Below are 14,572 nucleotides of genomic sequence, written 5' to 3'. Positions count from 1 at the left end.
GTTGCTTCAGCAATTCAGACAAAAGCTACTGTAGATCACAGACACAGCGACATGAGAATTTTTTTTATTGTCATCATCTTTAATAAATGTCCAACAATCACTATTTCACTATTTATTTCAGAGTTTTGTGAGAAACGGAAACTCTAGATATATGCAATATTGAAGAGTGAATATGTCAAAAATCTAGATGACATGCTAAACATGGGAAACTGTACCGGCAGATTAAAAATAGGAGTCAAAAGTAAACACATGACCAATTTTGACTGAAAAAGGATTTCCATGATGTTTGCTTAACAACACACAAACTAAACTAACAAAATGCCCTACTCTCTAATAAAACTGTACAAATAAGGAGCACAAAGTCTTTAAAACTATTTTATATTTAAGTTTAAATCTAGTTTTTGTAGCAAAAGTCTTTGTATGTTTTCGCATATTTGTTCCTCGAAAAGGTCATCTACCATTTTTAATGACACAATAACATGCAAACGAATCAGACAAAGCAAATAAATCCAATTTCTAATTACAACCGCATGTCTGTCTAATTCATTACTGTTTATTAAATGAGCAATATACCCCTGTCAGAACATATAAAAGCCATGCATACCCTCAAAACAAATAAACATATAAATTAAACATTATTTGTTTTCACTTATCTCTTTAAAATGTTAAATATGAAGAAGCTGACCTTGATGAACAATGAAAGATTAATAAACATTTTTCTCTGGAGACTCTGCTGCTGTGGCCAGGCAGGCCGAGAGAAACACAACCGGCAGCATCTTATCCTGTAATCTGCTTCAGAGAGCAGAACACAGACACACAGTGGTCTACAGTCTCAGATATAAATCAAACTTACGTATCAAAAATAGGAACCCAGTCCTGTTGACTTCAGTCAAACGATGAGAGGTAAAATCACAACATAGTTTATATTTACATGACAATGAAAACCGCAGCTGTGGGAAGACAAAGCCTCTGCTACAAGTGGTTAAAAATCAACTAACAGGAGAATTAGTGAATTAAGCACTTTGAAGAACACAGTGTTTAGAGTGGATAGTACGTGCTAAACCGAAGACATTTGATAAGGATGTGCTGGCAACTCTTTATTCTACAAATAAGGTTTCCTGGCATAGATTAATGTTTTACAGTGGCAGGTGGTCCCTGTACAAACCCAGCACTAAAAATGTCTAATGCAACCCTTTCTGTTGCAGGTTTTCTAATATTTACATATCTCTAATAACCCATGACACAGCTTCGCTCTCCCTTCACAAAAACACACACACAGATCTTTTAAAACACTTAAAAGGTTCTGGGCTTCAGATAACCAGTCATGTGGATGTCAAACTTCCTGACTTTTTCCCCCTATTACGTCTCACTTTATTGGTCTCATCAGCAGTGTTAGCACACCTGTCTGACACTTGCTCAATGACCCAAAATGACGGTCAAAAGACTTTGCTGACAAGAGCAACAAATGTTAACATTTGTGTTACTTTTAAATCAGTGATTTTAAATTGTGCTTAAGGACAAGATGCTGATAAACAAATATTGTCCGTGTAGCCAAAGTTTGATATATCTTATTCCTCTGTGCCAAAGAGCTTCATTGTTGTCCAAAAATAATGAGCTACACCGTTGACATGTTCTTTCATTTGCATGAACATGGACACTGTAGTTTATTTTGACTCAATCCCAATTTCACTGTTCTGTTAACATAAATACTCACTTGTGCACTATATGTGTATTAATTAATTAGTAATAAGTCTCCAACAAATGCACTATTTATTCCTGTTTGAGTAACATTTGCTGAAAGAAAAGAAATCTGAAAAAAAAATAATCATAGAAGTGGGATATTTCGACCAAGAGAAATCCATGCTTTTCTGTCATTTTCCAGTCAGACTGAGAGGACAGTCACAGAAATAAGGAGAGAATATAAGGAAGATAATATCTGGAGGCTGACAAAACAATCACAGAAAACTCAGGAGAAAGCGAGTAAGTTGACATTGAGTTGAGATTATTTTACCAACTGCTGTTTCTAAGGTTAAGAGTGAACTGTTAATAGATAAGAAGTCCTGAAGTTGCTCATAATCATTGAAACTTTCAACGTGGTAATTCAATCTACTGATGAGGATGAGAGATGTGATACGGTCAAGAGCTCCAGAACGAGTGTGAACCTTTGAGTTGAGACCGAGACCATGAAGAATACATCATCAAGCTCAATGTCAGCGAGTGGTTATCAGTCACTCCTCCATGTATTGATAGGTTACTGAATATGACTAACGATACTTCCAAACTACTAAATGACATTTCGTCATCTTACATAAGAAAATATTGACTGTGAATGAAGAGCTTCTCTCAGAAACGCAGTCAGCAAGGAGCCTCGGGATCACTCAATTGTTCCTGTTTAAGCATTTCCGTGCTGCACATTCATTCTGGACTGCATACCAGGTCGTTTCCCAGGATCATGCTCTGAATACTGAATAGCAGCAACATAATGTGGAATGGAGGCATTATGTGCACTTCCACAACAGCATTTTCTTCTCCAAAGATCTATTATCTTATCTTTCTGCAGCGTCTAAACATAACAACCACATCATTTGTCAGTTTAAGTGTGCATATTGTACTAATTTACTTGCTTGTCATTATGTGAAAGCACTCCAATGTTGACATTTTACAGAGGTGGTGATAAGTTACTCACATTTATCAGGATCTTTACTGCATTATTTATGTTTTCCTTTGTGAACGGAAAGATTTCCGGTCACAAATACATTCCTTTCCATGCAAAGAATTCAGCTTTCTCGAGATTGGCTATCAGCTAATTCTTCTGTGCAATACTCCTTTCATACCCCTGTGAGAAAACTTCCAAAGATGCTTTTGACAGACACACACACATATCAGATCATAGTCACTTCTGGGAACATTACATAGACGTATACTCATTTCCTGGAGACTTACCCTAACCGTAACCTGACACAAAAATCAGCTTTTTCCCAATTGGGGACACGACTTTTGCCCCCAATTGGACAAGCTGTCCCTTATTAATTGGTCCCAAGTCTTCAATTTGTCCCCAAAAGTAGCCTATGACAGACCACACACACACATACACACACACAACACAGATGTCTGCGGGCAGAGAGGAAAAGGAGTGGGAGGATGTGATGGTAAGATCTTTCCCCAGCTCTCCCTTCTTTCTGCTTACATGAGGTCACTCGACAGTCAGATTTCCCAATTCATGTGAGCATATGTTCTAATAATGATATCATCCCACCGTCTACAACAGAAAAACAATCATTTAGAAACAGAATTTCTGATACAAATGAGAATGAATATCAGTTTTATTTTGACATAATGACAACAGAATATTTGAATTGGCCCAAATTAAATTATAAAAAGAGCACACAATAAGTGATATATACAAAAGTAACATGACTTGTGACACCAGCAGAATTGAAAAGTTGACAATTTTAGAGACATTATCCTCGATTTCTTAGTATTTTAACCTTTTAAACACACATACTCAGTGGACAGTTCAATGATTTCTGATTCATCTTCATCTTCAGTGTCTCTAACCCATCTGGGCTGCAGCCTTGGCAGCTAACCGCTCCTGTTTCTCCTGCTCGGCCTTCTCCCTCATCTCCTTCTCCCTCTGGATCAGCTGCCTCTTTTCGGCCTCCCAGGCCAGCACCCGGCTCTCATACTGCTCCAGGTCTGGTTTCTCAGCAGCAGCCAGGTTCTGCTGGGCCAGAGCAGTCACTAAAGCCTGGAAGGAGGCAGCGTCCACTTTACCCTGAGACTCCAGCTGGCTGCTCAGTTCCTGGAGAGGCAGCAAAACAGGAAGAGGTTTAAGGCATCAGTCATCACTGCATTTCAATGATTTGGTTACAAATATCATTTGACTACATTTAAACAACTCCTATCAGTTCAGCCCCTTTAGAAAATATCTAAGCTGTTTTGATAATAAGCTAATATTTCCAAATCCTATGACAGTCACAGTCCAAGAAAAATTTAGATCTTCAGATAAAGAAATCAGAGTCCATGTATCATTTTAAGAAAAATGTGCTTATAAAACCCCCAAAAGACTAATACTGATTATAACTGTTGGTTTTAGGAGTTTATCAGTCAAAGTCGCAGTCTAGTCTCAAACAACATACTATAGTGACATAAACATAACTGCTGTGGAACAACATTTAGACCACAAAAAGACCATCACAGTTTACACATGTATAAATTGTGTTTGTAAGACACTGAATGTCAAAGCAAGCAATCAAATTGAATATAATGCAGCTGTTTGTTAAAGTGTGCTGTTTTGTTAAATTTCGTATATAAACAGGGCTCTCCATGTGCCGCAAGTCAAACTTAAAATAAATCTGACAATAAAGTTAAATCCAATCCAAACTAAACTAATCAAATCCAATCCAATACAACATGGGGACAAAATTATCCAGTGAGCTAAACTAACTAATAGAAACTGAATGGACAATCTTCCCTTTGGGATAGATGAGCTTTCAACATATCGATACATAATTAAAAATATAACCAAGCAATTACAACTATAATGAATAAGTAAAATGAGAAAAGAACAAAACAGTGCATTTTTACAGGGTTTAGTCTGTTTTATATATCTGTAGTTTTGGAACACTGGCTGGTCGCTATCTGATTTATAAGACACAAACTTGATCAGTTAAACAAGTCGAACCGTAAAACAGACTTATTAGATGAGTGCGGTTCACTTAAATTCAGGGATTTGAAGAATCTATCAGAGAGTCACTGGTGAAATAGTTTTTCTCTCAGTTGAATCATCAGATACTGATTTTCTCCTTCTGAATTCATCAACAAAATAAAGCAGTATATAGGCTTGACGTTACAAAACAATGAGTGGAAAGACTAAATTACAGTTTTACTATACAGAGATCCCAACCAGCAGTCAGTCCAGCTCACAATTATCTAGACTAGAGTATTTTCTCAAGAAAAGGCAAAATATCTCAAAACCAATGCACTCTGATTCTATCTAAAGATCCATATTTCAGCGTAGACCATTGGTTTAAAGAAAGTCTGATGAGCTTTTCTCATCTTCCAGGAAGACACAGATTTCTGATGATTTCAGAGTAGAAATAAAAATGACTGAGATAAATATTTCACTACACGAGTATGTCGTTAGAGTTATATTATCGTCACGTGTGGTAATGTAGCTGGAGCCATTTTAAATGTCTCCCTGTGGAGAGTTTAGAGAACCTATTTAATCAGATTTCAGAACAATCAATTTAAAAAAAAAAACCCTCAGTATGCTGCTCACTGAGATTAGACTTGGAAGACTCTGAGTTACAACCCCGGACACGGCAGGAAACCCTGTTTGTCACGTTTACAGGACCGGCCTGACAAGGAAAAAACTGATGTAAATTCAGGGGCTGCTACAAACAAAAGCACACCTGGTGTAGACACCAAACCCCCACCTTGAATCTGCTGGTATAAGTAGATAGATTTGCCCGCTCCGCCTGGTCATCTTCATCTACAGCGTCCTCTTTCTCGTCTTCCTCTCCTGCGGACTCCTCTCCAGAGGAGTCAGAGTCTGAGGTAGAAGATAGTTCCTGCAGCAAGTTATTCATGTAGTCCAGCTGGAAAATAACACAAAAATTACATTTGGTATGCGGAGGGAGTATTTTTTAAGTTTATGTTTGAAAATTTGAGTGCAGTTCAGCAGGTCCTGAAAGAGCTATAACTATCTGAAATGCCTTTATTTGTTGTTTTCAACTTTTTAAAAAGATGCTGTTGCTTATTCGAATGATTACAGAAGAGACGCATAATGATGAAAAACGCTGAACATGATATTTGACAACTTACCTCTTAATCTTAGAAAAAAACATAAGATTAACTGCAACCAGAGGCAGCAGTCACCAGCACCTTCATCTGAGATTTAATATTCCCTCTCTGTCCTACAGTGTTATCTGCTCTGTCTACATTATTGCTGCGCCGCTGTCTGACACAGGCTGTTTAGTTCCTGTTGCAGTGATTCTCACAGACGTCCTCAGTGCTCCAGGCTCTTCAAAATCTCATTAGACAAGGACAAAGCTGAACTATTGAATTGGACAGCACAAGCCAGATTAGAGGCGCTACGCCCGACTGTGTGCATGCATATATGTAAAAAAAATAACAACAATATGACAGCATGTGTGTTCTGTCTCAGCAGATGAAGACTGTCTGTGTCAAGTCCTTCACCTGGAGAGTAACAGCAGTCTGCCTCTACTGTGTCTGTGTGAGTTGATAATTCTGTTGTGTGACTCAGACACTTTGACATTTTGATTTTATGTACAGAATCCTATTTGAAAAAACGTTTATTACAGATTCATGTTACAGCAAAAGTCTAGAGGATGTGTTTGACGTCAAACCTGCAGTCAATAGAAAAGATCGATAACAAAAGTTCATTCCCGCCGACACAAATGACTTCAGGAGGGAACGTGATGTGGCACATTGTGATGTCTGTTTGTGCAGCATGTTTGTCTATATCTTGCACTTGTACGTTGTATGAGGACTGTACTGTATGTTGATGTTGTACATACATTGTGTGCTGTTTGTTGCTATAGTGCTGTTTTGTTTTCCTGCACGCTATGATATAATGTTTGCTCTCACTGGTATTAAGGCGTGTGTCTATCTATGTGTTTGATTTGTTCTAATTGCTTGCCCACTCTGTAAAATAATTTTTTTTTTAAAAACCGACTTCAAAGAACTGGCCAAGTGCAGGAACCTGCTAACCAGATTTGAGCTACCCTGAAAAACCTGCATACTTCCCCCCCTCCCCACATTTAAATTAACAATAATCTCTAAAGATTACATGAGACAAGACATGAATCTCTCCAGGTCTAAGTCAAAGATTAGACCAAGAAGGAAACTACTCACTAATTTCAGTCAAAGAAAAGAGAAAAACAACTTTGAAGGCATCCTTTACTCATGTTGTCTTTGATTATATCATGTGACATAATTAAGGCTGCAACTAATGATTATTTTTGTTATCGATGAATTTGCAGACTATTTAGTCAATTAATTGATTCATCTTTTAGGCTGTAGAGTGTCAGAAAAAACGTGAAAAATGTCAATTTCCCAAACTCTAAGTTAACTTATTCAAAAGTGTTGCTTTATTTGACCAAAAGTCCAAAACTCAAAAATACTCAGCAAATAGACACATTTAACAGTGATATTTTGGTATTCTTGCTGGAAAAAACGACTGAAACAATTATTTGATTATCAAAATTGTTGCTGATTACTTTTCTGACAATTGACTATGATTAGCTAGTCTTCAACAGACCTAAGAGTCACCTGGGTTTTCTTCATGTTAGAGTGGTAACCTTGGGACCACATTATATGGTCTGGACTTTGGAGATGTTTTGTGATGTCACTGTTCAGAGAAACTACCTAATCCTAAACGACAATGTCTTATTTTTATATTTCTCACTATACATAAATTAAACTAAATAAAACCTGTAGATGATAAACAGCTTTGTGATGAACAAGCAGGATTGTATATTTCTATCCTTACAGTGTCTTTGGACAGCTTGACGTCACTACCGGGAGCAGCCGCCACACTCTCCATGACAGCCAGCGCTCGGCCCAGATATCCACGGGTCCAGTGGAGAGGCATCCCTTTGAATACGGCATGTATGCCCTTTAGCATCTCTATCTTGCCTGCACAGAGAAGAAAGAGGAGGATAAATGAGACGAGCAGCAACACAGGATTAATCCACTTCTGCCAAAATAACCGATACAAGGCTGTGAGAGAAGAAGCCCAAATACACACCGAGGAGAGCATTGCCGAGTAGCTGAGCGCTGAGTCCGGCAGTGTTGTCTTGCTTCAGTCCACAGATGAGCAGTGATGCTCCCAACGCCCTCTCCTGTAACACCTGAACAGTGAGGCACAAGTGTTTTATTTTAAAGCGTCTGTCTTAGTCCTTCACAAAATGGCTCACTAATGAGTTTCAGGCAACCATTTTTTTTTTTTTTCCCAAAAATGAACGTGTAGCATTTTTAAACAAAACCCCTCATTCATCACTCTGAGAATCAGGAAATTGATGACTTCAGTATAAGTGCCCAAGGTCATACATTTCCAATTTTAAGAACATTCTGGGATCATTTGTTTTCATAACACCTCCCATGTTGTCGCTTCTCCTGTTTCACTCACAGTGAGTTGTGGTCTGGTTGCTAGGTAACTGCCCAGAGCATACAGAGACAGGATCTGTGTGGAGGGAAGGTCGAAGGCCTCTTGATGCATCACCTCCTCAACCACAGAGCACGCACCTGGATATTACAACAAAACATTATGTCACTAATTACACTCTGTAATCAAAGTCATCATTGCTTTTCTTTTTTCTTTTCAGATGTTATTTTGTTGCTATTGCTAATATTATTTTCAGCTGATATTACAGATTTTTTTCTTACAAATCCAACAACTGAAAGAGACAGGGGGAATGAAAGTGTTAGGTTTCATAAAAATCACATGATTATGAGTAAAATCAATATCAGAATTCAGTCAAAATACTGACATTTTATGTACTGTACTTTAAGTACTAAACAAACTCGAATCTATCATTTGTTGTAGTAAAAATTTAAAATACGACTGAAACACAGCTGCAACGATTAGTTGATTAGTTGGTTGACAGAAAATTAAATCATCGTTTTAATAATCAATTACATTACATCATTTTGAGTCATTTTTCAACAAAAACTAAAATTCTCTCTCCAGTTTCTTAAATTATTGAAGATTTACAGTATGATTATCATATTTCATATATATCTTATAGCTTATTGTTACTTTGCATGTCTGCATGCTTCAAAAATGGTTATAATCAGGATTGCTTGGTTGTGTTTCGTTGCCTCTTGTTGCTTCACGGCTACATGTTGCTGTATTATTGTACCAATGGTTTGATGTTTCCTTGTGCATGATGATGTCTTGCTGCTGTTGCCTTTATGGCATCTATTTGTCTTCTGTCTTTAATCTGTTGCCAGCTGGCTAACACTAGCACGATACAGAAATACTAATTAATGTGTTTTGTTCTTATAAATAAATACAAGAGAATAAATAAATGTGAATATTTTCTGGTTTCTTCAGTCTTCTGGGAGAGTCATCTGAATATATTTAGCTTATAAACTATTGCTTAGGACAATTCAAGGTTGCATCTTGGGCTTTGGGAAACAGTTATTGAGATTTTTCACCATTTTCTGACATTTTACAGACCAAACGACTAATCGCATTCCCATCACATCTGTATTTTACAAACAAAGAAAGAAAAGTTTGAAATCTGATTTGACTGCTCCCACCGCTGCAGTCACTCACATATTAAGTCAACAAGAATGTTTTTTGGAAACCTGCAAGGATATTTCAATCTGTCTGTATCATATTTTTTCCAAATGTTTGATTGAAAACATGTTTGAAAGCGCCTTACTTTTAAAGTCTCCATCCTTAATGTAAGAATCTATGAGCAGGTTGAAGGTGAAGTCATCTGGGAATATTCCGTACTGGACCTGCAAACACACACACACACAAGATTTTTGTTTACAAAACAACACGTTTTATTTATGTACTGTAGTGTTTACCTGACATAATTTAGTAAAGATGGTGTACGTCACACACACAAATAACGCTGTCTCCTGATGCACCACTGACATCAAGACCTCTAATCTCACAGCAAGATGACACAAATCAAAACAACAACAGAGGCAGCCATACGCTCTGCTTTACCTCACTGTAAACACCTCATTGGCAAGTGGACGTCTCTGCTCTTGCAATAATTCAATGATGCCCAAATACTACAGCTCATTTAGGAACAGTACGCACGCTGGGTTGAAAATGTCAAACATGTTTGATGTTATTTGTGCTGCTCAGATCAGTTTGAAAATAAATCTGGGTGGTTAAGATTGAATCTGTAATCCTTCTCACTGCCAGATAACTGCAGCTGTCAGTCCTGATCAGGAGCCTCTTGTAGGAGAATGGGGGTCAGGTAACTGTGACCAGGAATAAGTGCCAGGTCGCGGTGACCTGTACCGATGCCAAACATGTCAGTCCACCGAACCAAGACAGGAGATATCTGGAGATACTGGGAAAGAGGCGGAATACCCCACAAACACTCATCAAATTTGGTTAAAGTCCAAATTTAAGCGAAATTGAGAAATGTCCCATTCTTCTTTAAAATTTAGGATAGCCAAAAAGTCTGGTAAACAGGATGAGACTTGTCACGCAAATTGAACACATACACACACACACAGCCTGTCTTCAGTATAAAAAGGCATGTCACTTTCTGTCATGTTGGAAGATATCTCTGACTACGTTGTTAGTAGGGCCACTGTGAATAAAGAGATTCCCCCCTCTGACACCTGTGTCTCGACCAGCTGATTCCTCTTTCATCCACCTCTTTCTGCCACGACACTCTGATCTGATTTTCTCTCTGATTATGAAAATCTTCTCTTCGAAATTGTTTTCAGGTGTCTTTTCAACCCTTTGTCTAGTTTATTGTCTGTAAAGAATAAACGGAGGGAACACAATGTGTTGCGTACCTTGTTTTGAAGTGTGTGCAGGGCCTTCTCCCTGGCCCCGTATTTTAGACACTGTCTGATCCAGCTGTGAATGGTCCAGTCTCGCAGGTACCAACAGTTTGGACTATGACGAAACCTGCAGGGAAAAAAACACACACACAAAAGGTTATATTGTATTTCCGTCACAGTTTTTCTTCATTAAGGTGTAATGGAGAATTGCAGGAAATGTGAGGAAGAGAGAAGAAATGATATGCAATCACACTTAAATGTCACGAGTCTGTGGAAAACAATTTCAGCTAATGAGACAAAATTAATTTGTGAATTTGTCACCAACAAGACAGCTTTATTAGCAAAAATCAGGATTTATAAATTAAATACACACAAATCAAAAATAGCTGAAGGTATTAGTAAGAACAATTACTATTTACAAACCTCCCAAAGTGAAAAGGTAGTTATTTCACTCCCGCCAGATTATGAAAACGAATGTGCTCTGAACAAGGGGTGCGATTGGGAAATATACTAAATCTTGTAATCACAAGAATGGACCAGATTCCAGAGGAAGGAGTAAACAGGAAAGGTCTGGAGTTGCCCAGAACAAAGAAAAGCATGTGACTGAACATAAACCAAAACAGACAAACCAAACAGACAATTCATTCCAAGAAAAGCACAAAAGTTGGTACCTCACACAAAAAACCAGCACTGAGCAGCATATTTGACACAGAAAATGTAGATGCAGAAACCGATGCGTGAGTGTGACTTCTCTTACTTGTAAAGGTAATACTCTGCTTGATCGACTTCCTCTCTAGACGATATGTTGTCAACAAACTGAAAAACAAACACAGAATAAAACTTTGTCCCCCTGCGCCTCCAATTTCAAACGTGTTTATTGCTTTATCAGTGACAAGTTTACTACAATTGATGAAATACAGGACATAAAAATGTCAATACAGCTTACCCGCGACACACACAGAGAGCTTACTGGAAGGTTTCTTTCGTATGTCCTGTCCATAGTGGTGGCCAGAACAGCTGTACGTGAAAAAAAAGGAAAAGAAAGAACAACAAACAAAATTATTATTATTCAGTTAATTATGTGATAAATAAATTTAAGTCTGCGTCACAGTGGCAAAAGTTCCCAAAACAAACCAGAATGTATTGGATAATTTTACTCCATCATCAGTTATGAAAACATTTTACAAAACTTATCCCTGGTAAACTGTGTGAATGTTTATCTACACTATTGTAAGGCAACCCAGTCTAACATCAATATGTGTAATAGCTATGTTGGTGCACAGCTTAAAACTTATTAGTTTCACAATAACAGTTCTAAAATTATGAGATGATTTTTTTTGGCCTATTCTTTTCTATTGGCCTGTGTCCACGTCAGATGAATGTCAAGTTTCTGTCTGAACAAAACCAAAAACAAACAAACAAAAAAAGGCTGACATGCCTTTTATTCGCAGTGGAAAATGCAATTTTTTAAGATAGTTTCGGCATTAAAATGCATTTTGATAACATTTCTAGTGAGAAATGTGCATTTGATTTTCATAATCTTTGTTCAGTGAATGTATATGATGTTTAGTTTGTCAGTTATTACAAAGATATTTTCAGGCTATGGTGGTTGCTATGGTGGTTGCTATGGAGGCTGCCATAGCTGAAACCACGTAGTTGCATGTTGTTTGAATCATTGCTTTTGTGTTGTGTAGTTATCTGAGCTGTTGTGTTATTTGTGTTATTTTATGTAACTGCTTGATGATGTTCTTCGTATTGTTGAGTTATCGAGGACACTTTTGTGTTTTTGTGTTGAGAAATGTTAAAGATATCATTAAAAGAAAACCTTAACACAGTGACAGTGAGGAAATACTTCCGGCGGGTTCTCCAGTCAGCCAATTGTAAAGCTTCAAATTCTGGATTTCAAATTAATCCCTGTGGCACTTTGAAAATCTACGTTTTTTTTATTGAAGGAACGTCATCAAACAGTTACATAGAATATCACAAATAACATAACAGCTCAGATAACTACACAACGCAAAGACAATGATTGAAACAACATGCAAGCTACGGTTTCAGCGATAGCAGTATCCATAGCAACCACCATGGCAACGAAAAGTGAAAGTGTGAAAATATCTTCGTAATAACTGACAAACTAAACATCATATACATTCACTGAACGAAGATTATGAAAATCAAATGCACACTTCTCTCTAGAATTGTTATCAAAACACATTTTCATGCTGAAACACTGAGAATAAAAGGAATGTCAGCCATTTTTTTGTTTTGTTTTGTTTTCGTACACAAGAACTTGACAGTCATGTGACGTGGATGCGGGCCAATAGAAAAGAATAGGCCAAAAAAACCCAAAACATAGGCATCTCACAATTTTAGAGCTGTTATTGTGAAACTAATATGTTTTGCGCTGTGCACCAACGTAGCTATTACACATATTAATGTGAGACTGGGTTGTGTGAGGTTACCAAACAGTGCACCATGTCGCTGTAGCGCTACACTGCCACCGTGTGTTGATCACCTGCACACACAGTAAAATGTGATGCTGGACTGCTGCATGCAGCAATCCATGCAACAAAAATAATGTTGGGTGCCACTGACACATTTTAGTCAGTACAAAAACATCATTCAAAATTTACATCTCAAGATCAACTGCATTATAATAGGAGGACAAGATTACTTTAAAGGCTCCAAACACTGCCTTTTCTTGCCTGACTTTAGAAGATATAACCAGTGTATCCTTTGTAGCCTTCAGTATCTCACAATGGGATCCTTTGGATAATCCCCAACATCATGTAGGTATTAGGACAGTTCAAAACATGTGCTATGATGAAACATTACTGTTACCACTCTTACCCAGGTTCTGAGGATCTTTCTCTCTCGCCTCCCACACTTTGGTGTCTGTATAAGCTGACGAGAGCAACCATCTTCTAGCTGCAAAGACAAACATGAAGTCATGAAGATACGACATATATGTTAAAGGACGGGTTCGCAATTTTTCAAGTCTGTCTTAAAACAATAGTTAGGAGCCCAAATGAACATTGAAATAGGTTCTCCTTGCCATAATCATTCCTCCTGTTCATGCTGACCATTATAGGATCCCTTCATAACACACTTGCATTGTAAATGGTGGAATGTAAAACTGTCTGAGGAAACACAAAGAGGGAGTTTGATGCTAAATAGTCTGTAACTATGGCAGATATCCACTTAGTGTGACTGACTCAGACTGCTGAAGCCTCATACGAGCTTCAGACCAACTTTTAAATGCATTTTTTCACAAAATGACTTTGTGGACACACTGTGCATTTTGGCCTCCATCACTTACATTGAAAGTACACCTGAAGGGGATTACAGAAAAGAAACCCTCTTTCATTGTTAATTTGGGCACCTGTCTATTGTTTTAAGACAGACTTTAGACAATATTAGTTAAATAAAAGTGTAATGACAGAAAACTGTGGTTCAGATTAGCCTCGGTAAGGTTAGCTGCCAACAGTCAGCTAACAACAAGCACTGCGGACATTTAGTTCTTCTTGTCAAAACAGCTAAATGTTAATCAAATTAATACAAGCTAAATAAACTGTGTACGAGAACCAAACCGTGGTTGTATCGTAGTCGGGTGTAAGATGTATCTACCTGAAAGAGACGGAGATACACGTTTAACTTTGACAGCAGCAGTCACACATCGCTTCAACACGGAGGATGCCATCTTTGGACGATACCATTTCAACGCCGGGGAGGGGGAGTCTTGGATATTTGTAACTGTCTTACTGGCTCAAACCAAACGTCGGCTCTGCTTCTAACAAACACGGGAGTCGTCATTAAGCAAAAGTAAGACATGTCAAATATTACGTATTTTTTATTATTTTATGCACAGGAGATGTATTTACTCGTAATACATGAGCGAATAATATGCAAGTGTAAAAAATAGCCCGAAACTACAGTAAACACTGTCTTTAACGCAGTGCAAACTTTATGTAAACCAGACAGAGAAGTCTTCAAATTAAATCAAATGTATCAAAAATATTTTTTATTTTTTTATTTTCATCGCTTAATATCTGTAATTTAA

The 14,572-nt window shown here is 37.6% G+C and overlaps 1 protein-coding gene across 1 annotated transcript; it reads right to left on the bottom strand.

Moving 5' to 3' along the window:
* Positions 1–3,305: 3,305 nt before the first annotated feature.
* mrps27 (mitochondrial ribosomal protein S27) lies at positions 3,306–14,244 on the bottom strand. Its single transcript, XM_044374990.1, has 11 exons — positions 14,140–14,244; positions 13,363–13,440; positions 11,459–11,529; positions 11,270–11,328; positions 10,525–10,639; positions 9,417–9,495; positions 8,156–8,271; positions 7,775–7,877; positions 7,517–7,662; positions 5,439–5,600; positions 3,306–3,802 (listed from the first exon to the last, which is right to left on the bottom strand). The coding sequence occupies exons 1-11, from the start codon at positions 14,210–14,212 to the stop codon at positions 3,554–3,556; spliced, it is 1,251 nt and encodes a 416-aa protein (XP_044230925.1). The 5' UTR covers positions 14,213–14,244; the 3' UTR covers positions 3,306–3,553.
* Between the last annotated feature and the right edge of the window lie 328 nt (positions 14,245–14,572).

Source organism: Thunnus albacares, chromosome 2 (genome assembly GCF_914725855.1).
Source record: "Thunnus albacares chromosome 2, fThuAlb1.1, whole genome shotgun sequence".
In the NCBI taxonomy this organism is placed as follows: domain Eukaryota; kingdom Metazoa; phylum Chordata; class Actinopteri; order Scombriformes; family Scombridae; genus Thunnus; species Thunnus albacares.
This window is presented reverse-complemented; position numbering and strand designations above follow the sequence as displayed.

What these genes read in the sequence shown, in the direction of transcription:
- mrps27 (XM_044374990.1), bottom strand. Translation starts at nt 14,212, where the DNA reads ATGGCATCCTCCGTGTTGAAGCGATGTGTGACTGCTGCTGTCAAAGTT. An exon ending in GCAGAGTATTACCTTTACAA is followed by an intron (nt 10,640 to 11,269) that starts GTAAGAGAAGTC and finishes TTTTCCCTGCAG; the next exon opens with GTTTCGTCATAGTCCAAACT. An exon ending in ACTCGGCAATGCTCTCCTCG is followed by an intron (nt 7,663 to 7,774) that starts GTGTGTATTTGG and finishes TTCTCTGTGCAG; the next exon opens with GCAAGATAGAGATGCTAAAG.